This window comes from Temnothorax americanus, unplaced genomic scaffold (assembly GCF_048541705.1).
Source record: "Temnothorax americanus isolate GAGA-0224 unplaced genomic scaffold, ASM4854170v1 Scaffold22, whole genome shotgun sequence".
Lineage (NCBI taxonomy): Eukaryota > Metazoa > Arthropoda > Insecta > Hymenoptera > Formicidae > Temnothorax > Temnothorax americanus.
The window spans coordinates 122,794-148,839 of record NW_027509360.1 but is presented as its reverse complement, the minus strand read 5'-3'; the positions used below and the strand labels follow the sequence as shown (position 1 = coordinate 148,839).

The 26,046-nt window shown below is 37.1% G+C and overlaps 2 protein-coding genes and 1 long non-coding RNA gene across 12 annotated transcripts in view; 2 read left to right on the top strand and 1 right to left on the bottom strand.

Moving 5' to 3' along the window:
• Positions 1-26,046, bottom strand: part of LOC143898175 (uncharacterized) — a 127,505-nt gene that overhangs the window by 70,282 nt on the left and 31,177 nt on the right. The gene's annotated exons all lie outside the window — the stretch shown is intronic.
• LOC143898172 (myosin-IIIb) lies at positions 1,849-20,116 on the top strand. Of its 5 annotated transcripts, XM_077407470.1 has the most exons (17): positions 10,605-11,020; positions 11,312-11,646; positions 12,002-12,283; positions 12,511-13,095; positions 13,314-13,705; positions 13,782-14,110; positions 14,331-14,837; positions 15,100-15,383; positions 15,466-15,740; positions 15,838-16,205; positions 16,289-16,399; positions 16,488-16,744; positions 16,922-17,130; positions 17,305-17,385; positions 17,790-17,954; positions 18,273-18,294; positions 18,476-18,620. In XM_077407470.1, exons 1-17 carry the CDS (start codon positions 11,005-11,007, stop codon positions 18,485-18,487), a joined length of 4,230 nt encoding a protein of 1,409 aa, XP_077263596.1. In that variant the 5' UTR covers positions 10,605-11,004; the 3' UTR covers positions 18,488-18,620. The 5 variants fall into 5 exon arrangements, with proteins under 5 accessions (XP_077263593.1, XP_077263594.1, XP_077263596.1 ...); XM_077407467.1 differs by lacking the exons at positions 10,605-11,020; positions 18,273-18,294 and adding an exon at positions 1,849-2,166 and having other exon boundaries at positions 18,476-20,116; XM_077407468.1 differs by lacking the exons at positions 10,605-11,020; positions 18,273-18,294 and adding an exon at positions 7,373-7,442 and having other exon boundaries at positions 18,476-20,116.
• The window catches only part of Alpha-catr (alpha-catenin related), a 54,092-nt gene continuing 48,684 nt past the window's right edge, over positions 20,639-26,046 (top strand). For 2 of the 5 annotated variants that reach the window (XM_077407472.1, XM_077407474.1), the window contains exon 1: positions 20,639-20,969. In XM_077407472.1, the coding sequence (XP_077263598.1) occupies positions 20,883-20,969 (87 nt within the window). In that variant the 5' untranslated portion in view covers positions 20,639-20,882. Of the gene's footprint in view, positions 20,970-21,159; positions 21,571-26,046 lie in introns of those variants that run through there. The other 3 variants (XM_077407476.1, XM_077407475.1, XM_077407471.1) reach the window with 2 other exon arrangements.

Here is a 26,046-nt window from a genome sequence, read left to right as displayed (position 1 = left end):
AGTTTCTAGTACATTGTATGTAGCATAACACGGTAATAATCTCAAACATCAGTAACCGTTTTAATATCTTCCTGCTGATATGAGACCAAGATGTCATTCACTTATAAACTGGCGTTCTAAAAATGTTATCAAAACGTCGATCATGCGAGTATAAATATATACTGTTTGATTCTCGGTTGAGTCATTAGTAGTAGATAGTCGCTTTCTGCAACTCAGCCTATATATTCATACGCTCGTTATCTGCGAACGCGTAGATATGTCGAGCTGGGAAGGAACGTCAGCGAGAGAAGTACGACGAGTAAAGCGAGTACTTATCGCGCATCGTTGAGCTCCGACTTATCCGACTGTGACGTCGAGCTAGAGGAACGTTATCTCGCTTATCGGCCGCGCTTCTACGCTTCCATGAACGCACATCCGCCGTTCGCGCGACCTTTAAAAAAATGCTGGTGAGAGGAATATTTCGACCGTAAGTGAATAATGAGAGCTTATTGCGTTAACGACGTCGCCAAGCATCGACTAATTGATAATACTTGCGCAGGTATTCGATTAGTCTTTAGTTGCTGTAACATTATCATTTTAAGAAAAGAATCGCCTGCCTTTATTCCCATGCACGTTGTGGTAAAAAGTAACAACGGATTCCGTAATGAAAAACTTCGAACACCACCGTCATTCTAAGGCCTTTTCATTATTTACAGAGACTATAATTGTGCCAGATATTACATAATAAAATGTCCGTTACGTGCATCCGCGTTACAATTAAATGTAATTTTCTGGAATTGGATAATAACAAAGAGAATAACAGTAAGAACGGAACTGTTAAACCAACGTGAGGACAAAAACCAGAAAATATAAATTGATAGACGGCAAAATGCGACGGCAAAATGGATCATTCAATCTAAATTAATGCTATCGTTTAATGATACGATCACATATATATGTATATACGTATTGATCCCATGCTGATCATAATATAAGTACCATAACGTAAAAAATAATGAATCACTGAAAGAGAGGAGAGGAAGAGAGAGGGAGAGAGAGAGAGAGAGAGAGAGAGAGAGAGAGAGAGAGAGAGAGAGAGAGGAGAAAGAGAGAGAGAGAGAGAGAGAGAGAGAGAGAGAGAGAGAGAGAGAGAGAGAGAGAGAGAGAGAGCTAATCTCAAGATTGACCGATACGATCATAATGAGCATCTGTGATAGATTTATTGGAAGACAAGATGATGAGGGAAGCACAAATCGAAGTGAGAATGAATACCCCAAGTCTGTTCTCAGTTGTATTATGCGAACGATGCCTAATCAGTCGGGCAACACTTTCCTTAATGATTGATGAACGTTATGCGATCATTTCTGTGATCCTCTCTGAAAATATACGTCAATTCTAATTCTTCATATACTCTCAGTTGTTCAACGACGAATAGGCGTACCGATTTTTCATGAGAAACTTTCGATTATTCTATATACACATAGGATACACATTGCACATATGCATTTCTAATCTTACTTTTATATCCACTTCGCGCTGACAAACGCGCTGACGAAAAAAATACAACTAATCAGAAAAACTTTACGTACATAAAGACCGTATAAAAAATTTTCAACAGTGACAAATTTGATAAAATATTAAGGATAAATCTACTGTGGAGAAGCAATGAATTCCAAAGACGATTTCAGCGAATCGATTCGATCGGGGCTTGACGCATGGCGATTGTTGGCTGCGAAAAGGATTGCGATGAGAAATGACCCAACTACTCCCGGAAGAGAGAAGAATCGCGAAGCGAACGAAGACCTACGATGGAGCGGAATGGAGAGGGGTTGCCAACGCGGTTTCCTTCGAATACGACCGGCGCGGCGCGGCGTCACGTTGAAGACGCGGCACCACGCGGCACTCGTGCAGCCGCGCTCTTCGCCAGTTGAAACTGTTCCACAGCATTTTACAATCAGCTAGTCAAGCAGTCGGTAGCCGCGAAGTACCGTGGTGAACTCGACGATTCCAACGCGACTGTTTCTATATACTTGACACGCGAGTGAATTTACAACTTGGTCCGTCGACCATTATTGGGTTGCGACAATTTCTCGCGTGTGCATCATTTATTTTTCGTGTTCTCATCGCAACTGACTGAAGAGCTCTATCTTTTTCTACTTACAATTAAAGATTGTGTCACCGAAATACGTGAGTAATATCAACCACAATTCAGAGGTTATTGTGTATTTTTCTTATAGTTTAAATATACTACGTTAGTTATAGAAAGTCATACAACGTGCAATATTAACTCAGGTAATAAATATGTGAATAATTCTTATTAGCGATGTATAGTGATATAATAATATGTAGTATATATTATACAAATTGATCTAATATAATGTACAAATTACTCTGCAACGTCAGTGATTATTAAAAAAATCTGGGATGTATTTGTGCATAAATTATTTTATAGTGGTATTAACAAACTTGTCATAAGACTGACGATAATAATGAAAATCACGTAATAATCGTCAGAACAATATTTGTTACTATCAATTATAATCTCAATAACTATTTCATGTGTATAAATGTGTGTAAAAACAGTTCATGGATGTAGAAACGCGTGTACACGTGTCATGTGTACGAAGTATGTTGATAACTTCTGAGTTATAAGCAATTGAAAAAGAAGGGACTTTTGTGCGAGCTATAAAATTATCAAGTTTCGATGAGTAATGCTCTCCGTCAATATCTTCGCTTAAAAAAATTAATTCCAAGTTGATCAGAAAGTTTATCCGAAAGTCTCTCATTGAAATTAAAATCACAAGTTGCGTGAGATAACTCTATATATTTATATATCATATTGTAAGTATATATTTTTTTAAATTACAAGCTTATTGTTTTTGTAAATAGCGTTTCGCATAAAGATAAAAATAGTGTAAAGATTGAAGCTAAATATTACATCTTAATGCTCAGCAATACATAAACAGCGTAATGCGTTTCGTATAGTAACTGATTATCAAGTTAAATAATCAGATTATTCAATTAATTATTTTGTAGCAGTGCGTACGCAATCTATTTTCAATAGTACTAATTATATCACGACTAATTATTCACATACTATGCACAATTACTATTGAATTATACATGAAAACATTAAACATTAATACATAAAAAATATTAATACAAAAAACCTTATGCATTGCCAAATCCGTTGTTATATGGATATTGAAAATATATTTTAATAAAAAGAGAATTATCAGCCACGAGAAACGCGGCTTAACGTTATATTAGATAATGAAAAAAGAATTATCGGTTCAGACTCTTTTCGGGAATTCTTATCGTGGTATTATAACACGGTTTTCGTTAGTAATGACTAATAACAATGAATCACAAAAGTTTATTTTAACACTGATAAGACAACGATCTAAAAAATCATATTATAAGAACACTTGGACATTTATTTCTTGCAAACCGAATTTCTATTCATTTTACGACGTGTGGATTGCAAATTTGGAGAAATCACGTGTCCCCTTAAACGAGATGTATGCTGAACACTGCACCTTGAATTCGACGCGTAAGGAAAGTCATGGACAACTTTTTGGAACGTAAGATTGCTCACGGCGAAGGGCATCGCAACGCTCGAAAAAACTTTCTCGGCAACTTGCCGTATACAGTAACATCAATATATCTACATGTAGTACGAAGGTGGTAATAATCGATGAAAACCAGTTATATGAACAGTGGTCACGCGAGTTCGTAAATCATGAGAGAGAGGATCTTCCGTCACACCCAAGAGCAAAACATATATGTTCGCTCTGTTCGTCTGGGCATCAGTCTACGCTACCGTCATTTGCATCTATTACGTGATTCTTCAAGGTCGTCTTCCAATCTATCTAGAATTCTTGTACCTGCGTTAGTTTTCTTACACACACGCATAAAACGCTCCGTTTTAATCGTGTTCAATTTTAATGATATTTCTTGATCAATATATATTTAATTACACGATGTGAACGAAATTTTCCTACTTTCATAAGTGTCGCGTATCCGCACGCATAATCAAGATTATAGGGTACACATATGTAGGTAGATAATTAAATGAACCGAGCGAAGCGTACTTTACCAAACACATCCGCACGTAGCGCCGGTAACACGGCTAATCAAATATCTGTTACATACGAGTTATGTGAGCAACTTTCGAGGAAGCAATATCCTCGTCGTAGTACGTCTAAATCCATAATTATCACCATGTACACAGAATTTATATATAATTATTGCTTTCCCGTGTTCTCAGATAGATAAAGATAATTTAATATTCAGAGAAAAATTAAGTATGTCCCATTATTTTTCTTTATTCATAATTATAGTAATCTTGCGATCATAGTAAAAATGAAATTAATAAAAACGATATAAGTATGATAAAACTACATACTTAATATCAATTAAGTATAAAAATACTTTTGGAAGAAAATTAATCAAACTTTGCATTATATATCTTGATGATATTTTTTATTTAGGTATGTGCCTGATGTAATAGTTTATTCCAAATCTAAATGTAATGCTATATAGACGTATACGAGACGTTTTTCTGATGCAAAACGCGTCACAAAGGTCAGGAAGGAGATTTATGAAACGCGTTCTCATTGCAATTGTATAAGAAAATGATTGCGTCAAAGGAAGTACGAAAAGAAAGCAATTCGACCGTTTTAGCAGTAGGAAATGATTTCGCCATACAATCATGCGAGAAGTAACTATTCTCACAATCAGTTGTGCTCTTGACTCATTTTTTCTTTCTTTCGTAAATCGTTTTACGCTTTTTATCTTAATGTTGTTTGCGTATTTGTTCGACTGCATGCAAACTTCCACATAAGATTTTTCGTTACTTTCTCTACATGCTTTATGAAAGGAGGAGCACAAACGCATCGTAAAAATAATAGTATTCAGTACGGTACAATGTAACAGCGGATACTGTTACATGACTTTTTTCTCGCGCACCGTTGCACTCGGGAAGTGCATTTCCATTTCCTCGACAAGATTGATTTCGCTGCCGAGATCTCATCAATTTGCAAAATAATTTCATAATTACGAATTTAACGTTACGTAAAATGTCATTAGAAAATAGAAAAATTCAAGATAAATCTAAATAAAAGTATTTATGTTTTTTAAATTAATTATACAAAGCTACAGTTGTTTTGAAAACACACACAACTACTACTCTTATAATATTATGTGTAAATCAAGAGTTGCATTTATATCGTCGAACCGTTAAAACTCATTTGAAACGTAAATTCTTATGATTTTGATATCGGCAACTCAAGGATCGGCAAACCAGGAATTTTTTTTTTAGTTTTGAAAAGTATTAACACACATTTTAATAAACGATAAGAAAAAGATGTAAAGCACGAAGAAAAGAAACTGAAGTCAATAATCTATGACATGGCCGTTCGGCTCTAAATATTCTTGATGATTGCTACCTCTGCCTCCTCCGCGGATATATCGTTTAACTTTCTTCTAAAACTAATTACTCTCTCACTCTTCTTGCCCTCTTCGCAGTTTTCCCCGACATGGAAATATCCTTCTTTGTCCGTCCTGACTTGACTTATAACCGTTTCAAGTCTATTGTATGTCAAGTGAGAGTCACTTTTTAGTGTATACCATTCCATGATTCAAATAGTTCCGTTTTCGAAGCGACAATGCTAACTGAAATTTATGATTGCGAAAGACTACAGAAGTTGAGCCTTATATATACGAATGTATCGCAATTCCTTCCTTATAAAACTTATTTTTATGAAACAAAGAGCATCGAGTATAATACAAGCTCCCAGCGAGATCGTAAACTCTGAAAATCAATTCTTAACTCTCTTTCGCGAATTTTTTCCCGTGTTAATTTCACACATTACTAAATATGAAACATATATGTGTTTCACTGGCAATTACATCTTTATAAAAAATTTCTCACGTCACGTCGTATGATGGCAAAACGAAATAAAATATACGTCTTGCTTCCTAGCTCTCTCATATGTAATCAAAGTACGAAGGTGGCTGACAAATAACAATATTATAAGATGACAATGCTTACAAGCTTAAAATACGTTCTCCTATCCTTTCTTTCATTGTCCGTATAATGATCGCATCGTTCAGCGAAGCAGGTTAATGTCGATTATACTTTCGTGTATGTATACTCCGATACTCGTATCTTGATGTTACGCGTATACCTTTTCCTTCAAGCAACAGCTCTATAGGTAGGCAGCGCAGCTTTGTGTCGCAAATACTGCTACTTCATTTACATACAAAGAGGCTGGATTACACGTACTGTGTTTTGGCTCATAGAAAAGGCGGCAATTACTTCCACGGTTCGCTATATACTCTGTTACACAACTCTTTTATAGCGCAAAACATTTCGTCGCAAGTCGCGCAAACTCCTCTGCTCACAATTCGATTTTCTTACCAAAGGTTTCAAGGATGACGAATGCATAGTTAATAGAGCGACGCTTCGTGGTTCGTTTGAAAATTTCGATCGTTAAAAGAAACTGCGCTCATCTATCTTGCCATTCACCTCCTTTAAAAGATTTTCCCGGCAATGGCTCGTTGAATATGTACTATAAGATATTCTAGGCGATCTAATTTCTATAGAAGCAAACAGAATTTCGATTCTTTAGTCTAATATTCTGAATAAAAAACGATGTCAAAAATTTAATCCAATATATTTGTCATTTGTGTCATTTAACTGATTGTGAGAATAGCAAAGAAACATATGATATCATCAAGAATTATTGAAAACAATTCAAATTAAGTACAAGAGCAGTAAAATGCTATTACAAGTAAATCAAACGGGATTGCTTTTAGAAACTGCAGCAATTTACGATCGAATTCCTCGTCTCACAACGAGAACTTATTGTATCGAAAGGTGAAAGTCTTCTTATTCGGAAACTTTTGCCGCTTTTGCGCGATTATACTGTCAGCTTATCTTTTACATACTCTCTCTCATCGTATAATATATAATATATATATATATATTTATTTATTTATTTATATAGTTTGATATTTATTTTAAATATGTATTTTTGTACGCGTAGCGCGAATAAATCCGTAGTGGATTAACTAAAGTCTGATGATTCTGTTCTTCTCCAAGGTAAAGAGATTCGAAACGCGCGAATACCGAAACATATTTCGCGAGTGCATCACACTATATTGTTCGCGATTTGTATAATTTAGTCTCATTTTATTCAGTGTGATTAACATATGATATCGAGCACGAGTTTGGCGACATTGCGCAGTCTCGTATGCGACGTTACGCAGGAGTGTGTCGGTTGACGCAGCATAGTCATTGATGGCACGCACTGTACCGTTACGTCGTCACGCTGAAAAGATTAAACCAGCGGAACCGCGGCTGGCAACATATATACAATCGGGAAAAGCTCCCATCTTTTTACGTACCGAACAGTTTGACATACGACCGCGCTAAAGCAAACCGGAGAAATTACGCCGTGAGTAAAAATTCGCTTCTCTCGTTCTCTTCCTTTTTCTCTTGTGTTTTTCCTTTTCTCCGATGGTACGCTATCAGCCGAACCATTTATTGGCAAGATATTAATGCGAATCACGAAAGCGGAACTACAAATACTTAATTAACCTTTGAAATATACCCGCCGCGACATTTTGCTTTTATGCTTCTTATCGAATCTATTAATTTATTGAATTAATTCACGCGATATACGTTATCAGAACATTCGTGAATTTAAGATAACATCAAATTCTTATACCAAAGTTGTGTCCGACGACCGAATCGTAATTCCTCACCGAAGACATCACAATGGATCGGTATTCCTTTGTCAGCCCAATTGATAATTTGTAGAGTAAAAAGTTGGAACAGAAATTAATGGCTACATAGAAGCCGTAAGGTGAAAATGGGAAGTCGTCCGCGCGACACTCTTTGCTTTCGAGTAATTATTTCATCGTGGACAAACGCGAGCGAGCATTGTTTGCGCAGAGCCTCCCAGAAATACAATAATTACCCTGTTGGCCGCTGAAACGCGATAATAAAAGACTTTGTTATCCATTCCATGTTAAATTATTGCAATGTGAAAAGACTTTTCTGCTTAAGAATAATTTTGTCACCGTACAATGACATAAATTTTATCACTTTTATGTTTTCAAAAAAAAGAATTTAAGAATATATAATATATATACATATATTCTCTCTCTCTCTTTCTGTCGCTAAAATATGCCGATTATAATACGATGTGTACAATTGTACAATGAGGAAAATAACTTCTATCATGCAATTAATCGATGAAATTTTCGTCCAGATAGCATAAGAAATCGTTACATTCGTAGTTTAAACATCACGTATACGTATTGCGTCTTTCAGTCACAAGTACTGTCCAAAGCAGCAGGACATTACTCTGCAGCTGAACCCTTAAGCCGATTTCACGTCGCGCGTCGGGTTTCTTCGCTCTAATACTCTCGGCGAACACGTGATCGAGGGTATACGATTGGCTATTGCTGAGCAATTGATACCTTTGCCAAAGGTATCGAACCGTGAGATTGAAACGCGATCGCGCATTTTCACGGTGAAATGTCTCGTGATTTTCAGCGATGAGCACCTTTCAACAATCAACGCTAAATGACAATGTTTTCGTAGAAATTGCAGTAAAATGTCCGCAGCAGAAAGCATCGATCTGTGAAATAAATAGATAAAGAAGCAGCATGAAGAACGCACATGAATATAACCGATCATTATAAATTACAAAAGTATCTAGCGCGATTAAATTAATTTTAACTTTCAATTTGTATATCGTTTCTTCATTCTTTGAAAAAATCAGATCAGTTCTATAAATCGATCTGATTTTTAGAAAACAAAACTTATAAAAATAGAGGAATTACTTATACTGTACGGGATGTTTGGACAAGAAATTATTTACGCAAGAGAGAGAGATCTCAGAAAAATTATTAAATTAATATAATAAACGCTATGTTATTTATTTAACTTTCTTATACAAAACGTTTTCTTAAAATGTTATGTTAAAAATGGTTTAGTTTAGTTCGTGGAATAATAATTATTGGTTCTTTGACCGTCAAGATAACTACTAAGAGTTTCACTACTTTCGCTTCAAATATTATAACGTCTACGATAGTACATATTATTTATTTTACGATTTTAGCCGACAGGCTATAGTTTTTAAAACTTTCAATATTAAAAAAGAAAATGCTGTTTACTAATAAGAGCGCTATTATCACGTTTCGAAGATATTAATTCAACGTAGAAATGATCATTTAATATAACATATATCTTAATACGATTAACGCGTGTTTGCGGTTGCACGCATTATTTTTAGTACAAGAGATGGAGGGGTTTTTACACGTCAACTTTTGCGCGTAAAAACCGTTGTTACGGGGTATAGGTATTTACTAACAATCTCGTAGAGTTCCAGTATAATCGTTATAATTATGCGCGAAGACTCTCGCACGTATGCAAACAATAAGTAAATAAATGTGCTTTTGACACGATTCCCATAATTTTACTCACGCAGTGAGTAATTATATACCTACATATTCAGCGTGCATAATTTTGCATGATAAAATCTTTAATAAAAGGACCTTGTAAGTTGCATTATTAGTATATTAGCAACACTTAAATATTATTCAAACATGCACTTCAAAAATGTAATTTTATATATTCCAATTTATATATTCAAAATAGTTTCTAGTTATATATTATATATATATATATATTCAATTATAATTATCTCAATTGCTAATCATTAATCATCTATTGGCAATCATTGTGATTATACCATTACCGATTAGAATTTCAACAGAAAGATGGTTTAATATCCAATGTTTTATGTTCAATTAAAGCACATTCTTGTCAGTCACGCTACAAATTCAATCTGCATGCCCATGGCAGTGAAATTAAACGCATCGAAAATTAGTAAGGAGGCGGGCTGCGAAACACTTGGAGAGAAATCCTTTCACCGATATGCACGAACGAACATCGAGTAAAATCGCTTCCTATACAATAATCGAGAGAGTATCTGAATAGTTTCGATTTATCACTTTATCTAGAGATATCAGGCTTATAAATTATCAAATAATCTCTCTTGCTAAAGAAAATGAAACTGGGAAAGAGAACATAGTTTATATGACAGTTTTAATTATTGTATATTTACTGTTTATATCTTGCATTTCGCACATTCAATATCTTGCAATGAAACGTTGCTTGAAGCCACTGCTAAGCTTATTGTTCTTGATACATGGCTTCACTCAGTTGGATAGGACTTCTAATATAAAGTCAATATTGGTCAAAATACATGGCAACGATTAAGCCTCATAATATTTGTTTCATGATTGCCACGAGATGAAATAATCTCTGTCGTGTATTATATCGAAAACACCAAGATAATATTTGCTTTTTAATTGACAAAATATATCACAGTAAATCTCATTAATCGTAAAAAATTTTAATGCACGGATTAAATATACAAGGGAAAAATATGTGCGCACATAACAGAATAGAATTTAATGCTTTTAATATCATAGCTTTCTCTGTACATTCGCACGAATTGATTTTCGTATTGTGTACTGCACGAATGCACTATTTAATGATTCTCACGACCAGTCCTTCAATGCAGTCACGAAAGAAACTTAAAGTTAAACGGGGCGCATCTTTCTTGACAGACCTATATCTGAGACGAAGCAAAAGTGCGCCGGTCTAACCGATACAGGCCTATAATACTTGAACTAATACTATTAAGGAGTTAAGAGATAACCAGTTGGAAAAACGAACGTTCCCAGTAGTGTGTCGCAGCCAATGGACCTAACAACGTTCATCGATGCTTCTCCGGTCCAATAAAGTATCAAAATTTTTAATTGATTTCAAACTTTCGAGGAAAGAGAGGAAAACATATAAAAGAATAATCGATCAATAAAATACTTCGATAAAAGCTATACTATACTCTATACTATTATCACGGAGAGTAACTGCGATAAAACTTGCTCTAATGCGCTTTAACTTTTGCAAAGTGTCCCGTGCTCCATAAAAAACGATAGATGGAAATGTCATTGCGTAAGTAATCCTTGAAGTAACGAGATTAATATTATTAAGTTAACAAGATTATTATTAAGATATTCTAAACGCTGCTGCCCCATTTAATTAGAATCTCGAACTAATCACAACTTCAATGTTACAATTTTCAACATTCGAAAGCGAGAAAAAAGCGAGAGCAATTTATATAAATAATAAATTATTAAACAATATCCTGTTGGACCTATATTATTCTGTTTGGTAGACTTCGCACTAGCGTAATCATGTTATTTGACAAGATTCTAACACCGTTTGCATCGATTATGTCTATAGAAATGACCGGAGGCGGGACTAACATGGCGTATCGCGGCCTCAGTCAACATGTCAATTTCGACGTGATACCGGATCCAGGCGAGCGTTTTCAATTGGAAGAATTGATCGGCGAGGGTACATATGGCGAAGTGTACGCAGCATATGATAAAGAAACTGGCAACAAAGTAGCCATCAAAATAATGGAGAATGTCGCTGATAATATCGAAGAGATTGAAGAGGAATATTTGGTGCTGAGAGATTTAAGTCAACACCCGAATATTCCTCTCTTTTACGGTTTATTTCTAAAGCGAGCAAAGCCCGGTCAGGAAGAGGATCAATTATGGTTTGTGATGGAGGTACCGTCATTAAATTTCAAATTCACGAAAAAGAAAATAAATACGGCGCGCGAATTTAATATTCCAATAAAAAAAATTAAAGAAGTAAAGTCGTTAAGATCACTTGTATATAATTAATTGTAACAAGTTAACCGATCCTTCGTAAAAACTGCTATTTATTCTATTGGATTCTAGCTAAATATCTTCCATCAAAGAGAAAGCAAGAATCAATTAAGAAAATATCATACTTTCTAATAATTCGAAATTTTTATACAATTTTGTTGCTTTTCTGCAATTCCCACGTATATTAATTTGTCGGTCTTCTAAGGAACGAACGAAATCGGGGTATGTAAAAAGTTAATTGCTCCGGTTCCAGTTGTGCACTGGAGGCTCCGTGACCGATCTCGTGCAGGGTCTTAAAAAACGTGGGAGTCGCCTAACGGATGACCAAATAGCTTATATCTTGAAGGAGACTGTCGAAGCTCTGATCTTTCTGCACAGTAATCACTGTATGCATCGCGACGTGAAAGGTCATAATATCCTTCTCACGGAAGAAGCGCGTGTCAAATTGGTCGATTTCGGCGTATCCTCGCATTTGGTCGCCACTCTCGCCAGGAAGAACACATCTGTCGGAACACCATATTGGATGGCACCAGAGGTGAGTTTGCCCAATATATTTCGTTGCCTTTAGAAGCAAAAATTTTCTAATAAATAAAAGCAACGCAAAAATGAGGATATGGCACGTCCAGCGATCTATTTGCCTTAGGTCAGTTGAGGAAAACAAATCTTGTGCATGATATATCTCGTATTATTTTGAATATTCAACTATTTCACACACATAATTTTGAAATACAACTCGTATCCTTCGGTCATGTCGCAAAACAGGTAATAGCTTGCGAGCAACAATTGGACTCCTCGTACGATTCGCGCTGCGATGTCTGGTCGATCGGCATTACCGCTATCGAGTTAGCCGAGGGTGATCCTCCCCTTTCGGAATTGCATCCCATGCGAGCACTTTTTCAAATTCCAAGAAATCCTCCCCCTTCGTTGAAGAATTCGGATATGTATTCGTCGGAACTGACAGATTTCATAGCCGAATGCTTGGTGAAAGATTTGGAGCATCGGCCGTTCGCCGGCGAATTGAGAGAGCATCCATTATTGACAAAGGTGAAACCAATCGTCGAGAAAATCAGAGAGCGACTGAGAGAGGAGATTTGTAGACAGAGAGCGGAAGGTCGCGTTCACCGGCAACCGGAAGTGACTACGAAACACGGCAAATTGAAGACGGACCGCAAGACAAGACCAGAGAAAATGTACATGGATGATCTGGCAGCTCTCGATATGCTATCGGAAGAGGCTATTGTCGATCAATTGCAGCACCGATATGAGCAAGCGCAGATATACACATATATCGGGGATATATTGGTCGCCGTTAATCCTTTTACCAATCTAGGTTTATACACCGGTATCGTAAGTATTTTATTTATATTAATTATTAGATAAATTGTTGTATATTAGAGAGAAAGAGAGAGAGAGAGAGAGAGAGAGAGAGAGAGAGAGAGAGAGAGAGAGAGAGAGAGAGAGTATTCCACACATATGAATTATTTATTGTATTAATAAACAATTAATGCAATAAATGATTAATAAAATATAAAACGTTATGATTATCATAACAATTTATTCTTTAGGAACAAAAACGGTACAAAGGACAAGCGAGATCGGATAACCCCCCGCATATATTTGCGGTTGCCGATGCCGCGTATCAAGCTCTATTACATCAACGTCAAAACCAAGCGATAGTCATCAGCGGCGAATCAGGTGCCGGAAAGACCGAAAGCGCTAATTTACTACTGAAACCACTTGTCTATCTCAGCAAGGCGCCGAATCGTAACCTAGAAGAGAGAATACTTCAAATAAATCCTATAATGGAAGCTTTCGGAAACGCCACGACCGGAATCAACGCAAACTCCTCCAGATTCGGAAAGTACTTGGATCTAACGATGACAAAAGGCGGAAAAGTGACGGGTGCGCGAATCTCGGTATATCTGTTGGAACAATCACGAGTGATCGCTCAAGCCGAGTACGTTATCAGAGATTTATATATACACACAAAATTAATTGACAACCTAAAAACAACAAATTCTGCTACTTTTCAGGGGTGAACGAAACTTTCACATTTTCTATTACATGTACGATGGCCTGGAGGCAGACGACCGCCTCTCGGAATATTATCTCGACCCTACGCTTCGGAGATATCATCGATATCTCACGCATTATAGTCACACGTCTCAGACGCACATTGACAAGTTCCAGCAGCTCAAAATGGGTTTCAAGGTACTCGGATTTCAGGACAGCGAGGTAGACACGGTGTATCGGGTTTTAGCCGCTATCCTCCATTTGGGTGACATTGAATTCGCCGAAGTGGCAACACAAGACAACACCGACAATAAAAGCAGAGTTATCGATACCATTCCATTACGTAGAAGTAACATTTTTCTTGTCCACTTAATATCTGTTATAATTAGTTTAGTAATTATTATAGACTATTATTAGAATCAATTATGATTTTATATATTATATACGTATAATCAGTTATATATATAACTAATAAAACTCGTATTTACATTGCACATCATAAATAAATCTCCATAAAAATATCACAGTCAATCGCGTGCCGTTATTATATAGAAATGCTTCGTTTTCAGTTTCGAAACTACTCGGCGTCGAACAGAACGATCTCCTAGAGGCCCTGACATCAAACTCAGTGATGACTAGAGGCGAGACAATTACGCGGAACAATACGGTAGCCGAAGCTCGCGCGGCTCGTGATGCAATGGCCAAAGGTCTCTATGGTCGGCTCTTCGATTGGATGGTCAACCAGATCAATTGTTTGCTGTGCTTCAGCCGCTCACCGAATTACGAGCCGCTGGCAATCGGGCTGCTCGACATCTTCGGCTTCGAGAACTTTCCTAGAAACTCGTTCGAACAACTCTGCATCAACATAGCTAACGAGCAGATACAGTACTACTTCAACCAGCACATCTTCACTTGGGAGCAACAGGAATATATGGCCGAGGGAATACCCGTGGATCTCGTCGAATTTTCCGACAATAGGCCGGTTCTCGATATGTTACTAAGCAAGCCCATGGGACTCCTGGCGCTCCTCGATGAAGAAAGTCGATTTCCCAGAGCGACCAATCGATCTCTGATCGGTAAGCATTTTAAATGCGTTATTTTATAAATGTATGTTTGCACATCACACGCTGCTTTCTTTCAGTATGTTATCACTGTCATCACGAAACGTTTCAGAGTTTACTTTTTTTATAATAAATAGAATTTTAATAAACTTCTTCACTCGATAACGATTAAGCTAATCATTATATACAATTCTTCTCACTTAAACCGCGATTTTAAGTAGTGCATAAACATTCGTGTCATTTATATATTGTTAATTACTTTTATATTTCTTGGCAGAAAAATTCCACAACAATATTAAATCAAAATTCTACGTACGCCCAAAATCGGATGCAGTCTGTTTCGCGATATATCATTTTGCTGGTCGTGTTGTCTATCAAGCTGAAGGATTTCTCGAGAAGAACAGAAACTTTCTGCCACCCGAAGTTATTCAACTGGTACGACAGTCGCAATACGATATGGTTCGTTTCCTGTTCCAATGCCCGATCACAAAAACCGGTAATTTATACTCGGCATTACAAGAAAATGATTCGAGAAAATCACAATCAAACCAAAACACAAAGGTACGTATGTATTAAATTTATATTATGTATATTTTTTCATTTTTTTAATTGGGTTTTAACGGCATTTAAATATCTCGTATAGGAACGTTATTCTAGTCGAGGTTTAGCATCACAATCGAGAGCTCAGCAGACAGTAGCGACATACTTCCGGTATTCTCTGATGGATTTGTTACAAAAAATGGTGTCCGGTTCACCTCAGTTCGTTCGATGTATAAAACCAAATGACTCAAAAAGTTCACGTTTTTTCGACAAAGACAAAGTTGTAAAGCAGTTGAGGTATACCGGTGTCCTCGAAACAATACGTATAAGACAAAATGGATTTTCTCATAGAATACCGTTCAACGAATTTCTGAAAAGGTATTTTCAGATTGGCTTTACAATTACAAACGTGGAAAAATGCGAAATATCTTCATTTAACTTTTATCAATTGTACGAATCTATAAACCATATACAGATATTGCTTCCTTGCTTTTGGCTACGACGAACGTGTAATTGCCAATCGAGATAATTGTCGGCTTCTCTTATTACGGTTAAAAATGGATGGATGGGCGTTAGGCAAGACAAAAGTTTTCCTGAAGTACTATCACGTCGAATTTCTCTCAAAACTGTACGAAGAACAACTGAGAAAAATAATTATAGTCCAAGCGTGTGTTCGACGATGGCTCGCAAAAATGAGATTTAAGAAACAAAAATGGAAATTTGCTGTATCAGTGGTCACATTACAGCGTCATATTCGAGGATGGTTGTCCCGAAAACACACGGAAGAATTATTGGCTCAAAAACGTGCGAAAGACGAAAATGAAACGCTCGATTTTATGCTGAGTGAGTTCTATTCAAACTTTGGCAATAAATTTTCTAAACAACTCCATCATTATGTATCCTCATTTATTTTAATATTTTCATAGATGAAGTGAAACGTAGAGCGCAAGAAAATACAGATATAAATAATCGCGAGAAACAACGACAAATACGTAAACATTTAGAAAAGAACGACGCCGCGACTGTCATACAAAGTCGTACGTATAAAAATTGTAATTTTTCTTGTATGTACCACCTGTAATTGAGAAACGGCCGAGAATATTGTACATAATTGAACTTTTATAGATTTCCGAGGTTACACTATTCGTAAACGATTTGGATACGAGCTGGAGGAGCGTTTTAAAAGGATTTTGAACAATTATGACAACATATATGATGGTCATAAGGCACTGTTGCGCGAAGGGCTAAAACATGAAGATGCAGCTCTTATTGTTCAAAGATGGTACAAAAAAGAAGAGAAACTAGTCAGAAAGAAACCAGCCGCGAAGGATCCCGTACATCCTAAGCTACGGCAAGCAGATCTAATTCAATTTTCTCAAAATGTAATTAAGAATTATTTATTTCTAAAATTAATACTAAAAAATATTTTATTTCTTTTTACTCAAGTTTTCAGTTCTAATCTTTTTATTTAGTATTGTGAAGGAACCGGCACTAACGATTGTCGACTATTAATTTGATTAAGTTATTATTGTTGTTATTTGCGACCTTTTTATTCATAGGTACATATGAAGAACCAGGAGGTACATAAAAATCTCCGTCGTAACAAACCCGGTATCAGATTGAGCGATATCGAGGAGCCGCCGCTCGATTACGTTCGTCCTGAAGGATTTAACATGGTGCAGTCAATATTGCAGTATCGCAGCGGAACGCAGCCGCATGAGGAAAACAGTGTCAAGTATTATCAAGATCTGAAGGATGAAATGAGCAGGTAGATATATATATATATATATATATATATATATATATATATATATATAGAGAGAGAGAGAGAGAGGTATAAAAAAATCAAGGCGCGTTGTGCTTTGACTTACAATTAATGTCGCGAACGAATCAGACATTTAAATACTCAATTTTCGAATGCTTTTGGCACTCGCATCGCAAGTGGTTCGGAATTCGAAGACGACGAAGTTGGCTGGGACTTGCCGTTGATACGGCTAGAGAATGACCTTCACTCATCGTCGAGGTACACTGTAGAATTGGTCAACTGTATCTATACTAATTTATTTTGACGTTAGTTATACCTACCCATATATATGTATTTCCCAGCCGCTATTCACGTATTAGAAAAAGGAAGAGAGTCGTAAAATACATGCCTAAACTTGAAATTATAGAAAGAGATTTACCAAACCAATTTTTAAAGCTTCAGCAAAGATTAAGACGCAGTAGAGTTAATTTTGTTCAAATTAAATGAAAATTTGAATTTCTACAAATTTCTTTCTACTTCATCGATTCTACTATATTTCTTTTACACATGCTCATGTTTAAAGATAATCGTTTCATAATAATCAACTGCAGTGGTTCATTGATGTGCTATGTTAGATCTTATCTACGTATATATTGATATAAAACAAGATTATCCTCATATAGGAGTCGAAGGGATCATATTCTGGAGGTGAATGCCGAGAGGAGGGATCGTACAGCTCAGAGCGATTTCGTAGTGGCACCGGAGCAGCATCTGTCAAACATTTGGCACAAAGCCCTGAGACATCCACCCGATTTACGCGAAAACGAAAACTCCAAGAAAAGTGTCAGGTAAATATTACAAATATAATTGAATAAACACGCGAGATTTTATATGTTCTTACGAGTAACTTGCATACGTTCAGTTTGATAATTAAAACTTATAGAATTCAGTTATAATTAATTTTTTTAGTTATTCATAAAGTTTATAAAGCATAAAGCAAACTTTATGTTTGCTAAACTTTTTTTACTTATTATAATAATGTAATTTATAAATTTTCTATCAAGCTATACTTTTAATATGACTAATTAAAAAATCAACTTATATCATATTTTAATATAAATATCTAATAACTAATCTCGCATTTATCTTCTTACGCATGTTGCCAGAGGCATTATGGTAAATTTTCAGGTAAAGATATAAATATTTTCTACCACTACTGTATAACAGATATCTGTCTTTAGTGGTTTTGTAATTCATAAGTAATTTATAGTCTCAATTTATGATACAAAAATTATAATCTGTCTTAAATATGTCATCTTTTCAGCTTTTTCTCGAAGGGTGAATTAAAAAAAAAATCAATTTTTTCCAGTACAAGGGTTAATGACCTGCGTAGCAAGAACCTGCAATCATACACGAACGGGCAACGTGCAACCGGTTCTCCGCATATCCACGATCCACCTGGCCTACGACTCACGATCGACGATCGATATAACACCGTAAACGTAAACGAACGGCAGAATGTCTTTAATGGACAGAACCTCGTTAACGGTCACCATAATTTCGTCAACGAGTATCACACATCGATCAACAATCATCAGACTCCCTGTAAAATAAATAACGGTGTTGCAAAGAGTCAAATAAAAATTTTGAATACCGAACAAACTGAGTTAAATAACGGCTTGATAAATAATAAATCATCAGAAAAGACATCAGATCGATCGAATCATAAGCAAAACGGCTATCCTATGAAAAATAATCAGAATAACGTGGATCATAAGAACGGTATCAACCGATTAGCGAATGGAAAAGCAACGAATCAAGGACTGCAACTGCAAAACGATACTTTCAACATCACGACTAATCTCAGGCAACTTTTAAGGCCGACAGTGATTGAGAAGCGTCAGGAAAGTGCCAAGACCGAGTACGATACGGAAGACATTAACGGTCCTTACAATTTTAGGCAATTGCTAAGACCGACTGAATACCTCCCGACGGAATCTTTAAGGAAAAGAAAAGGAGGAATCGTTTCCAACGGAGTGCCACTGCCAAAGGACAAGGTTCCGGAGAAACACGTTAAGAGAAGAGCGCCGTTGGCACCGACCCAAAATAAAATGGGAAATGCAAAAAAGTGATGTTACTTTGTATATAAATAGCAATTATTCAATAGAAATATCCGTTTCCAAGAGATTTAATTTGACGATAGGTGATTTTATTTTTACGGATAATACCTGATACAAAAGTCACAGTTAACTGTTGTAAAATATTGAAAATTCTTAATAGTGTTAAACGTGTATATCTTTTCTGTTGCTGTATATGCATAAGTAAGTTAAAGTTTTATATCATTGCCATTTATATAAAAAAATAATCTGTCTGATCTATCATAAAACTTAGATACTATTGTAAGACAATCGTTAAAAAATATGCGTAGGCTATATAAGCGGATAATCATGTTTGAGGACATATATTACATTAAATTAAGCAAAAGTATAATCTATGACAGCATGTCATAGTACGTAATATTCTATCGGAGTCCTATTACCTAAATGCAATTCCGTACTTATATTCTTCCTTCTCGCAAAAGTACAATAACGTGTGCTGAACGATTTCGAAATCTGAATTCTCTTTATGGCTATATCGCTAATCACGATAAATATTTGTAACATTCGTATAAAAATAGGACAATACTAAATACTAAATATTTTGCGATAATCAATTTTGAAAATATAATTGACAAAGATTAAACACTCTTGTAAATGAGAAATTTGACGGTAAATGTATACCTTTGTTGCAAAATGTAATTATGTGAGAACAATGTTGAACGAATCATGTCACGTTCGAGTACATTTAACTTTGTAACATAATTTATTACCCTCGTTATGGAAATATGTATGAGTTAGCACACGTCTAGAACTAGTCAAATCTAGTTTTACTTAAATCATAAGTGTTCATTATCTCTCTTTCTCTCTCTCTCTCTTTCCGATGTAGGTATGAATAAATTAAGTTTATTAAAGATTTATATAATTAATTAATAATTCACTTACAAATAATTTATCCAAAGTCAATAATCGCAGCTGTTTAGAAAATTTCCAATTCATTTATCCAGAGAAAAAAAAGAGAAACACCTGCCTTATAAATCATCCTCTGGGAGGATTAAACTTATCTTAACAGATATGTCTCGATTAAATTTTGCTCCGTTCGATCCACGATTTATACTTTTCTTTCCTTTTTTTTAAATTAGATGTACTAATATAGATGTACTAAACTAAATGTGGCTCGCGTAGATACTCGCTTAACGCATTATCGGTTAATTTTGCACGTTACTCATACGTTCTCTTTTTTCTCCTTCCGGAAGCTCAGGTGTTCAGGAATATCCTATATGACTCTGTAACTCTGAATTACTGGCGGCCGTCAACGACGGTCTTCGGCGAAGAGCGTTAAGCGTTACGCGAGGAACCAAGAGATGGCTGGGAGTTGCGGCGTCGCGACGCCCGGCGCACCGGCGCACCGGCGCGGCGTCCGGCGCCGGCGCCGGCGGCAGTAGTTGCGTCGGCGTCGCCGTCGTCGTCGTGCGACGTCGCCCTCGTCATTGCCGGCTCGGGCACGGGGCTCGAAGACTATTGGTTGGTCCGTAGGTAGGAGGGTGTCTGGTGGCTATCCGCGACGGTAGCGGGGGCAAGGGTTGCAGTCGTGCCGGGCACGCGGGCGGGGGTAGGAGGGGTGCAACGAACCCTCTCGCCTCGGCTCGAGTCTACGGAGCACGGAGTTGTGTTCGAATCATGGCGACACCCGACCCCGTAGACCCAGCCACCCTAGAGATTAAGACCCGTAGCATAGAACAGACACTGCTCCCACTAGTGAAACAGGTAAGACGTGTTTCCGCGTGAAAATGCGGCAACCAGAGTTTTCGTTCGCACCGGCGGCGCGCCGTCTCTTTCCCATCTGTCTCTTTCTGCCTGCATCCCTCTCTTTCTCTCTGTTTCTCTTCCTCTTTCCCCTCGCTCGCCCATCTCGCAGACCATCCTTCTTTCTCTCTCGTCGCCGACTCCATCTGTCTCGCGCTCATTCTCGGTCTCCGTTCTTCTCGTGCGCCGCGGCCGCCTCGCGTACCCGGCACCCCCGCGTCTCGTTTTGCGCCTCTCGAATTCGCTCACTAACAGATTGAGATAATTTTTCCATCTTTGGAGTTACTCCCAAATCATTCTATCTCGCTGCTCCAATCATGCGTGTGAAAGCTATACGGGATGCTGATGCGCGCGGCGTAGGATCGAGCGAGCGAACCAGCGAACGTGAGATGTTGAGTGCGCGTGTATGTGTGAATACGGCGCGGCGCAACGCCGCGCTGCCGGGGAGGTCGAGACGCACAAGACAGCGCCACGCGATGAAAAACGCGAGACGCGAGACGGCGAAATGGGTGCGCGTACACTGCGATGCGAGAAAGATCGAGCAGTGAATCGAGTTGAAAAAGTGAGATCGAGAGAACAACTTAAGACGGTGACACGGGTCTCGCGCTCCGCTGACGCCATTCCGAAACTAGAAATAGCGCGATTCCCACGCTTTTGCTCCGCGTGTTCGACGTAGTTAAATTTTCGCTCATTATTTTTATCTTCGAATAAAGTTTCTCGTATTTCTCCTAACGTCGTAATCGCCCCCCCCCCCCCCAATAGGCGCCGCGAAACTATAAAGTGCATTCGGGACGTAAGGATACTATTTCACAAAATTTGACAACTCTGATGCTACGCGTGTGTCCAATATTTGTCATGAAACGCGCGCGGCATACAGAGTAACGGATATTTCAGTGGTCCACTCTATCTTTGTCACTCTCTTCCTCTCTCTTTTACTCCCTCTTCCGCTCCGGCCGTCTGTCTCGCACTTGTTTCTGGTTTCTGCACTTCTCTTTTTCTTCCGCGTTGCTCACTTCAGCTCTTGTGGCGCACGCTCACCTTACCTTACAGCTTGTCGACGTCGACACTGGCGTTTTCGTGAAATTACATCAAATTTACGCTGCACCCTCGTTGCATAATCACCGGCACGCGCGCGATGCACGCACGCGAGCCATACACACAGATCCGCAGTTCACGGGTCAAAGGCCTTTAAATCGCCGCTCGTGACCAAAAAATAAATCACTCTGCTCCGGTTTCCCCGCCATAATTGAGGAATTTTACGCGAAAAACATATGCAACGTGCAAAGTTAACAATTCAAAATATCTTGCTTCGTTTCTTCAAAGAGTTGATTAAAAATTGGATTGAATTTATATATATGCTTTTTACATACGAATACTTTGCGTATCGAAATATTCACGATTACTTATGCGCAAGATATAAATCGATACTTGTTTTGTATGTACTACTCTCAGTACATAGTCGAAATTGTTATTTGATTTAAAGTTTAAATTTTCAATAAAAACAAGTATAAATGCACAATGCACCGCATGCAGTAGATTGCACACTTACATTCATAATTTATATATAAATTGTTGTACATATATGTATATACACGGATAACTGACTCAAATGTCGAAATCATCAACATTCAATTAAACAGCGTTTATTTCGCCTCGCGCACGCTATCGACAACTATTTTATTATCTCACATATATCTGATAAAATTTATTCAGCAAATTATGATTAAAATCATAATATATGCGAATTATCATTGATGACAATACATGTCACTAACATGCTTAACTGAAATTAACTGTATCACCAAATATCAAATAGAAATTTTGCAATAATCGTGATATATTCTAGAGAGAGAGAGAGAGAGAGAGACGAAAAGAAGCTTTATTAATTTAAAATACATAAATTTTATTTCTTGAGAAGACTTTATAATTGTGCTTGAAAGGAAAACTCGAAATATTTTCGGATATCTACTCCGATAACGAACTTATCTATGTAACAATGAGAAGTTTCCCTTTTGGAGAGCTTGAAAAACCGCAATCTATTCCGCGGTTAACTTCATCAAATGAAACAGAGACCAATCTAATTTACGCTTCCAGCCGTGCCTAAAAAAAGGGATTACGCGGACCGATTCCTGCCGTAGTGTCGCTTCCATTGAAATTGGGTGCGCGTCTCACGCGCATGAAACAACCTGATTAGAGCTCGATCCAACTGAACAAAATCGCTATTCTCCTAGGACGAAGGAAAATAAGCGGCAGACAAGCAGGGAGCCAAGCAAGCAGATCTTAATCCGAATAAATTCTCTTTTTCTCTTTCGTTCGAGTTGTAGTTAATTTAACAATCGTCATTAAAGATATCGCTATTAAGAGAAAGGTTAAGAAGCAACGGCGGAATAAGAGATAGCAAGAAGTCAATATAGTTTAGCAAACACATATCGATCGAATCGTCTGACGCGATAATTATCATCGATAAAACGAGAATGCGCGGTAGCAAGACTGGAGTAAAAAGAAGAACGGAAAAGAAATAGACGGAGGTTATTTCGAGAATAAAAGAGAGGTGCCGATCACAGCCCGTGGCCGACCTTCGTGTCGTGTTTATCGATATTTCTGGGCGGCATGGCAGAGTATGCATACATACATACACCGCACACGTGTGTTGGTTAAACCCCTCGGGTTAGAAGGGCGTGCAGTACGAGTGGCTTGGCTGGTGCATGCTGGCATATTAGAGAGCGATCGTTACGAGCTGCAGCCACTTGTTAGAGCTCCGTCTAGCTGCCCCCGCGCATATCTCCCCCTCGCCCTCCTACCTTCTTCTCGTTTCTTCTCATCGTCTTTCTTCTATATACTTTTTCGCTCTTACTGCTATTTAGCCTTCAGCCTTCGTAGGGCTTCAAGTTGCTTTCTTGGCGACTTTCGTCATGATTTCGCCTCGCGCCGGATTTTGTATTGACCGTCGCTACTGCTTTCGTGAACACATACGTATCTCGTATATTTCGATCGCAGCCTTCTGCACGTTGGAGATTGTTCTCGGATACATGAAGAAATAAACGATCTTTAGTACTTTAGTAAACGAAACTGTTACTCTATCAGAAAAGGTTTAAAAATATCAAGGAAATTCAGAAGTTTAGGAACTTTTGAATAAATCTGTTGACATTGTCTTGTCAAAATGAAATTTCATAGAATTCGGGTTCTATCCTTTAAACTTATGTAAATTTATACATATGTATAAAATTAAAGAAATTGTATATTAAAAAATGTAGAAACAATTTTGTTTAAATTTCTTAACAATCACTCAACTATCTCAACTGATATATAATACTAAAAATTTCATAAAATTCTTGCATAATAAAATTTTATAATTAATATAGATAAATAAAAGCGGTCTCTATCTCACAAACAAAAATTATGAATATGCATGTGTATATATGCAAACATACATATGTAACAAAATGGAATATAAGGTAGTTTAGCTCGTCATTGCAACAATAACATATATTTCAAGAAAGGAACTTTTTATTAGCTATAGCCCAAAGAGAGCTAAATCATACTTCGAATATCACGCACAACAACAGTGTGCTAAAATCATCTATGTTTTGTACGCCAGCCAGAGAATTACCCATTTCTATTCGTTTTATTTATATTCATTCGCATTTGTATCTCTCACAAAATTGCCATTACTCTGTTTTACTTGCTACGGATGTCTTATAGCCACGTTAAATATGTACGAAGATATATCAGCCATTGCAAACTGAAATGATAACAGTGAACAGAGGACAAACCATCGCCTCAGACTTCCTCGAGAATGCCATTCTTGGACATTTCAATTAACTCCGACCCCCGATCTAATCTCAAATTGACCCTTACGAGCACGTTAATGACTGTTAGCCACAGACGCAGAAGAGGAGTAACAACTACACGAATACTATTGCATTTAACTTCTCCCTTTATTTTAGAAACTTCGTGCAAGACATCGAATTTTTCTAATTTTTTTTCTGAACTTGATTTAGTTGAAGGCAAGACTATAAGAAATTTTTTGAAACTAATATTTCGCGACATTATACAAATTTTATGAATTACGAATTAAGTTAGATATAAGTTGTGTAAACGTATAACATTTTAAATCATGATATTCCACAAGTATTTAGTATAAGAGTATTATAGCAAGAGACATTAGCAAATCCTGTAGATTAGGGAAATATATATTAAATTATATTCTATGTTATTCGAAGAAGATTTTAAATATGCAAGACAATTTGCAAAATATCCAACTGTGATACGTCAGTGGGAGAGTGCGACTGCTTGTGCCCCATTGTTAACGTTATAAATAACCTCTCCAGTCAAAATAGTAAAGTGGACAAGTAAACAACGTGTACTCGCGATGAAAGCAGTGACAGTTACCGACACTCAACGAATTTTTTTTCATAACTCGAATATTTCGATATAACTTTCGTGCATGATACACTTTTACCTAAATTTTTTTTTCAGCTAGTTTTTAATATAATGAGTAAATAAATTTTCTTTCGAATTCGCGATTACTACTTGCGTCTTCTCGAGCGATATTCGCCGGGACGCAATAAATTAACGCGTTGTGTACGACGTTGTGTAATTTCTTATTTGGAGACAGATCAAACACACCGAGAGCCATTCTACTAATATTGACTATCGGCCTATCCAACGGTATCCGACCAGACATTCGATCAACGATACCTTCGAGTTATAAGGAAGTCGCTGATTCTTATGATACGTATACTATATATAGGTATATGGAATGAGTCATCATTGATCGGCGTGCATCGTTTAAGTCTTTCTTAGAGTCTTTTGCAGTGATGACCGAACGTAAAGGATTGACAAGCCGATATTAACCATGCACGTATCAATCGCTGTCGGCCATCCGATAATACCACTGGAAATTATTCAACTCTGAAAGGCTCGCGTAAAAAAAATTATCCGGTTATCAGTCATCTAATATTAATCACGGCATTTCGACTGATATATTTTCGATGCAAGCACACACAATATATAGGTACATATAGATTATAAATTG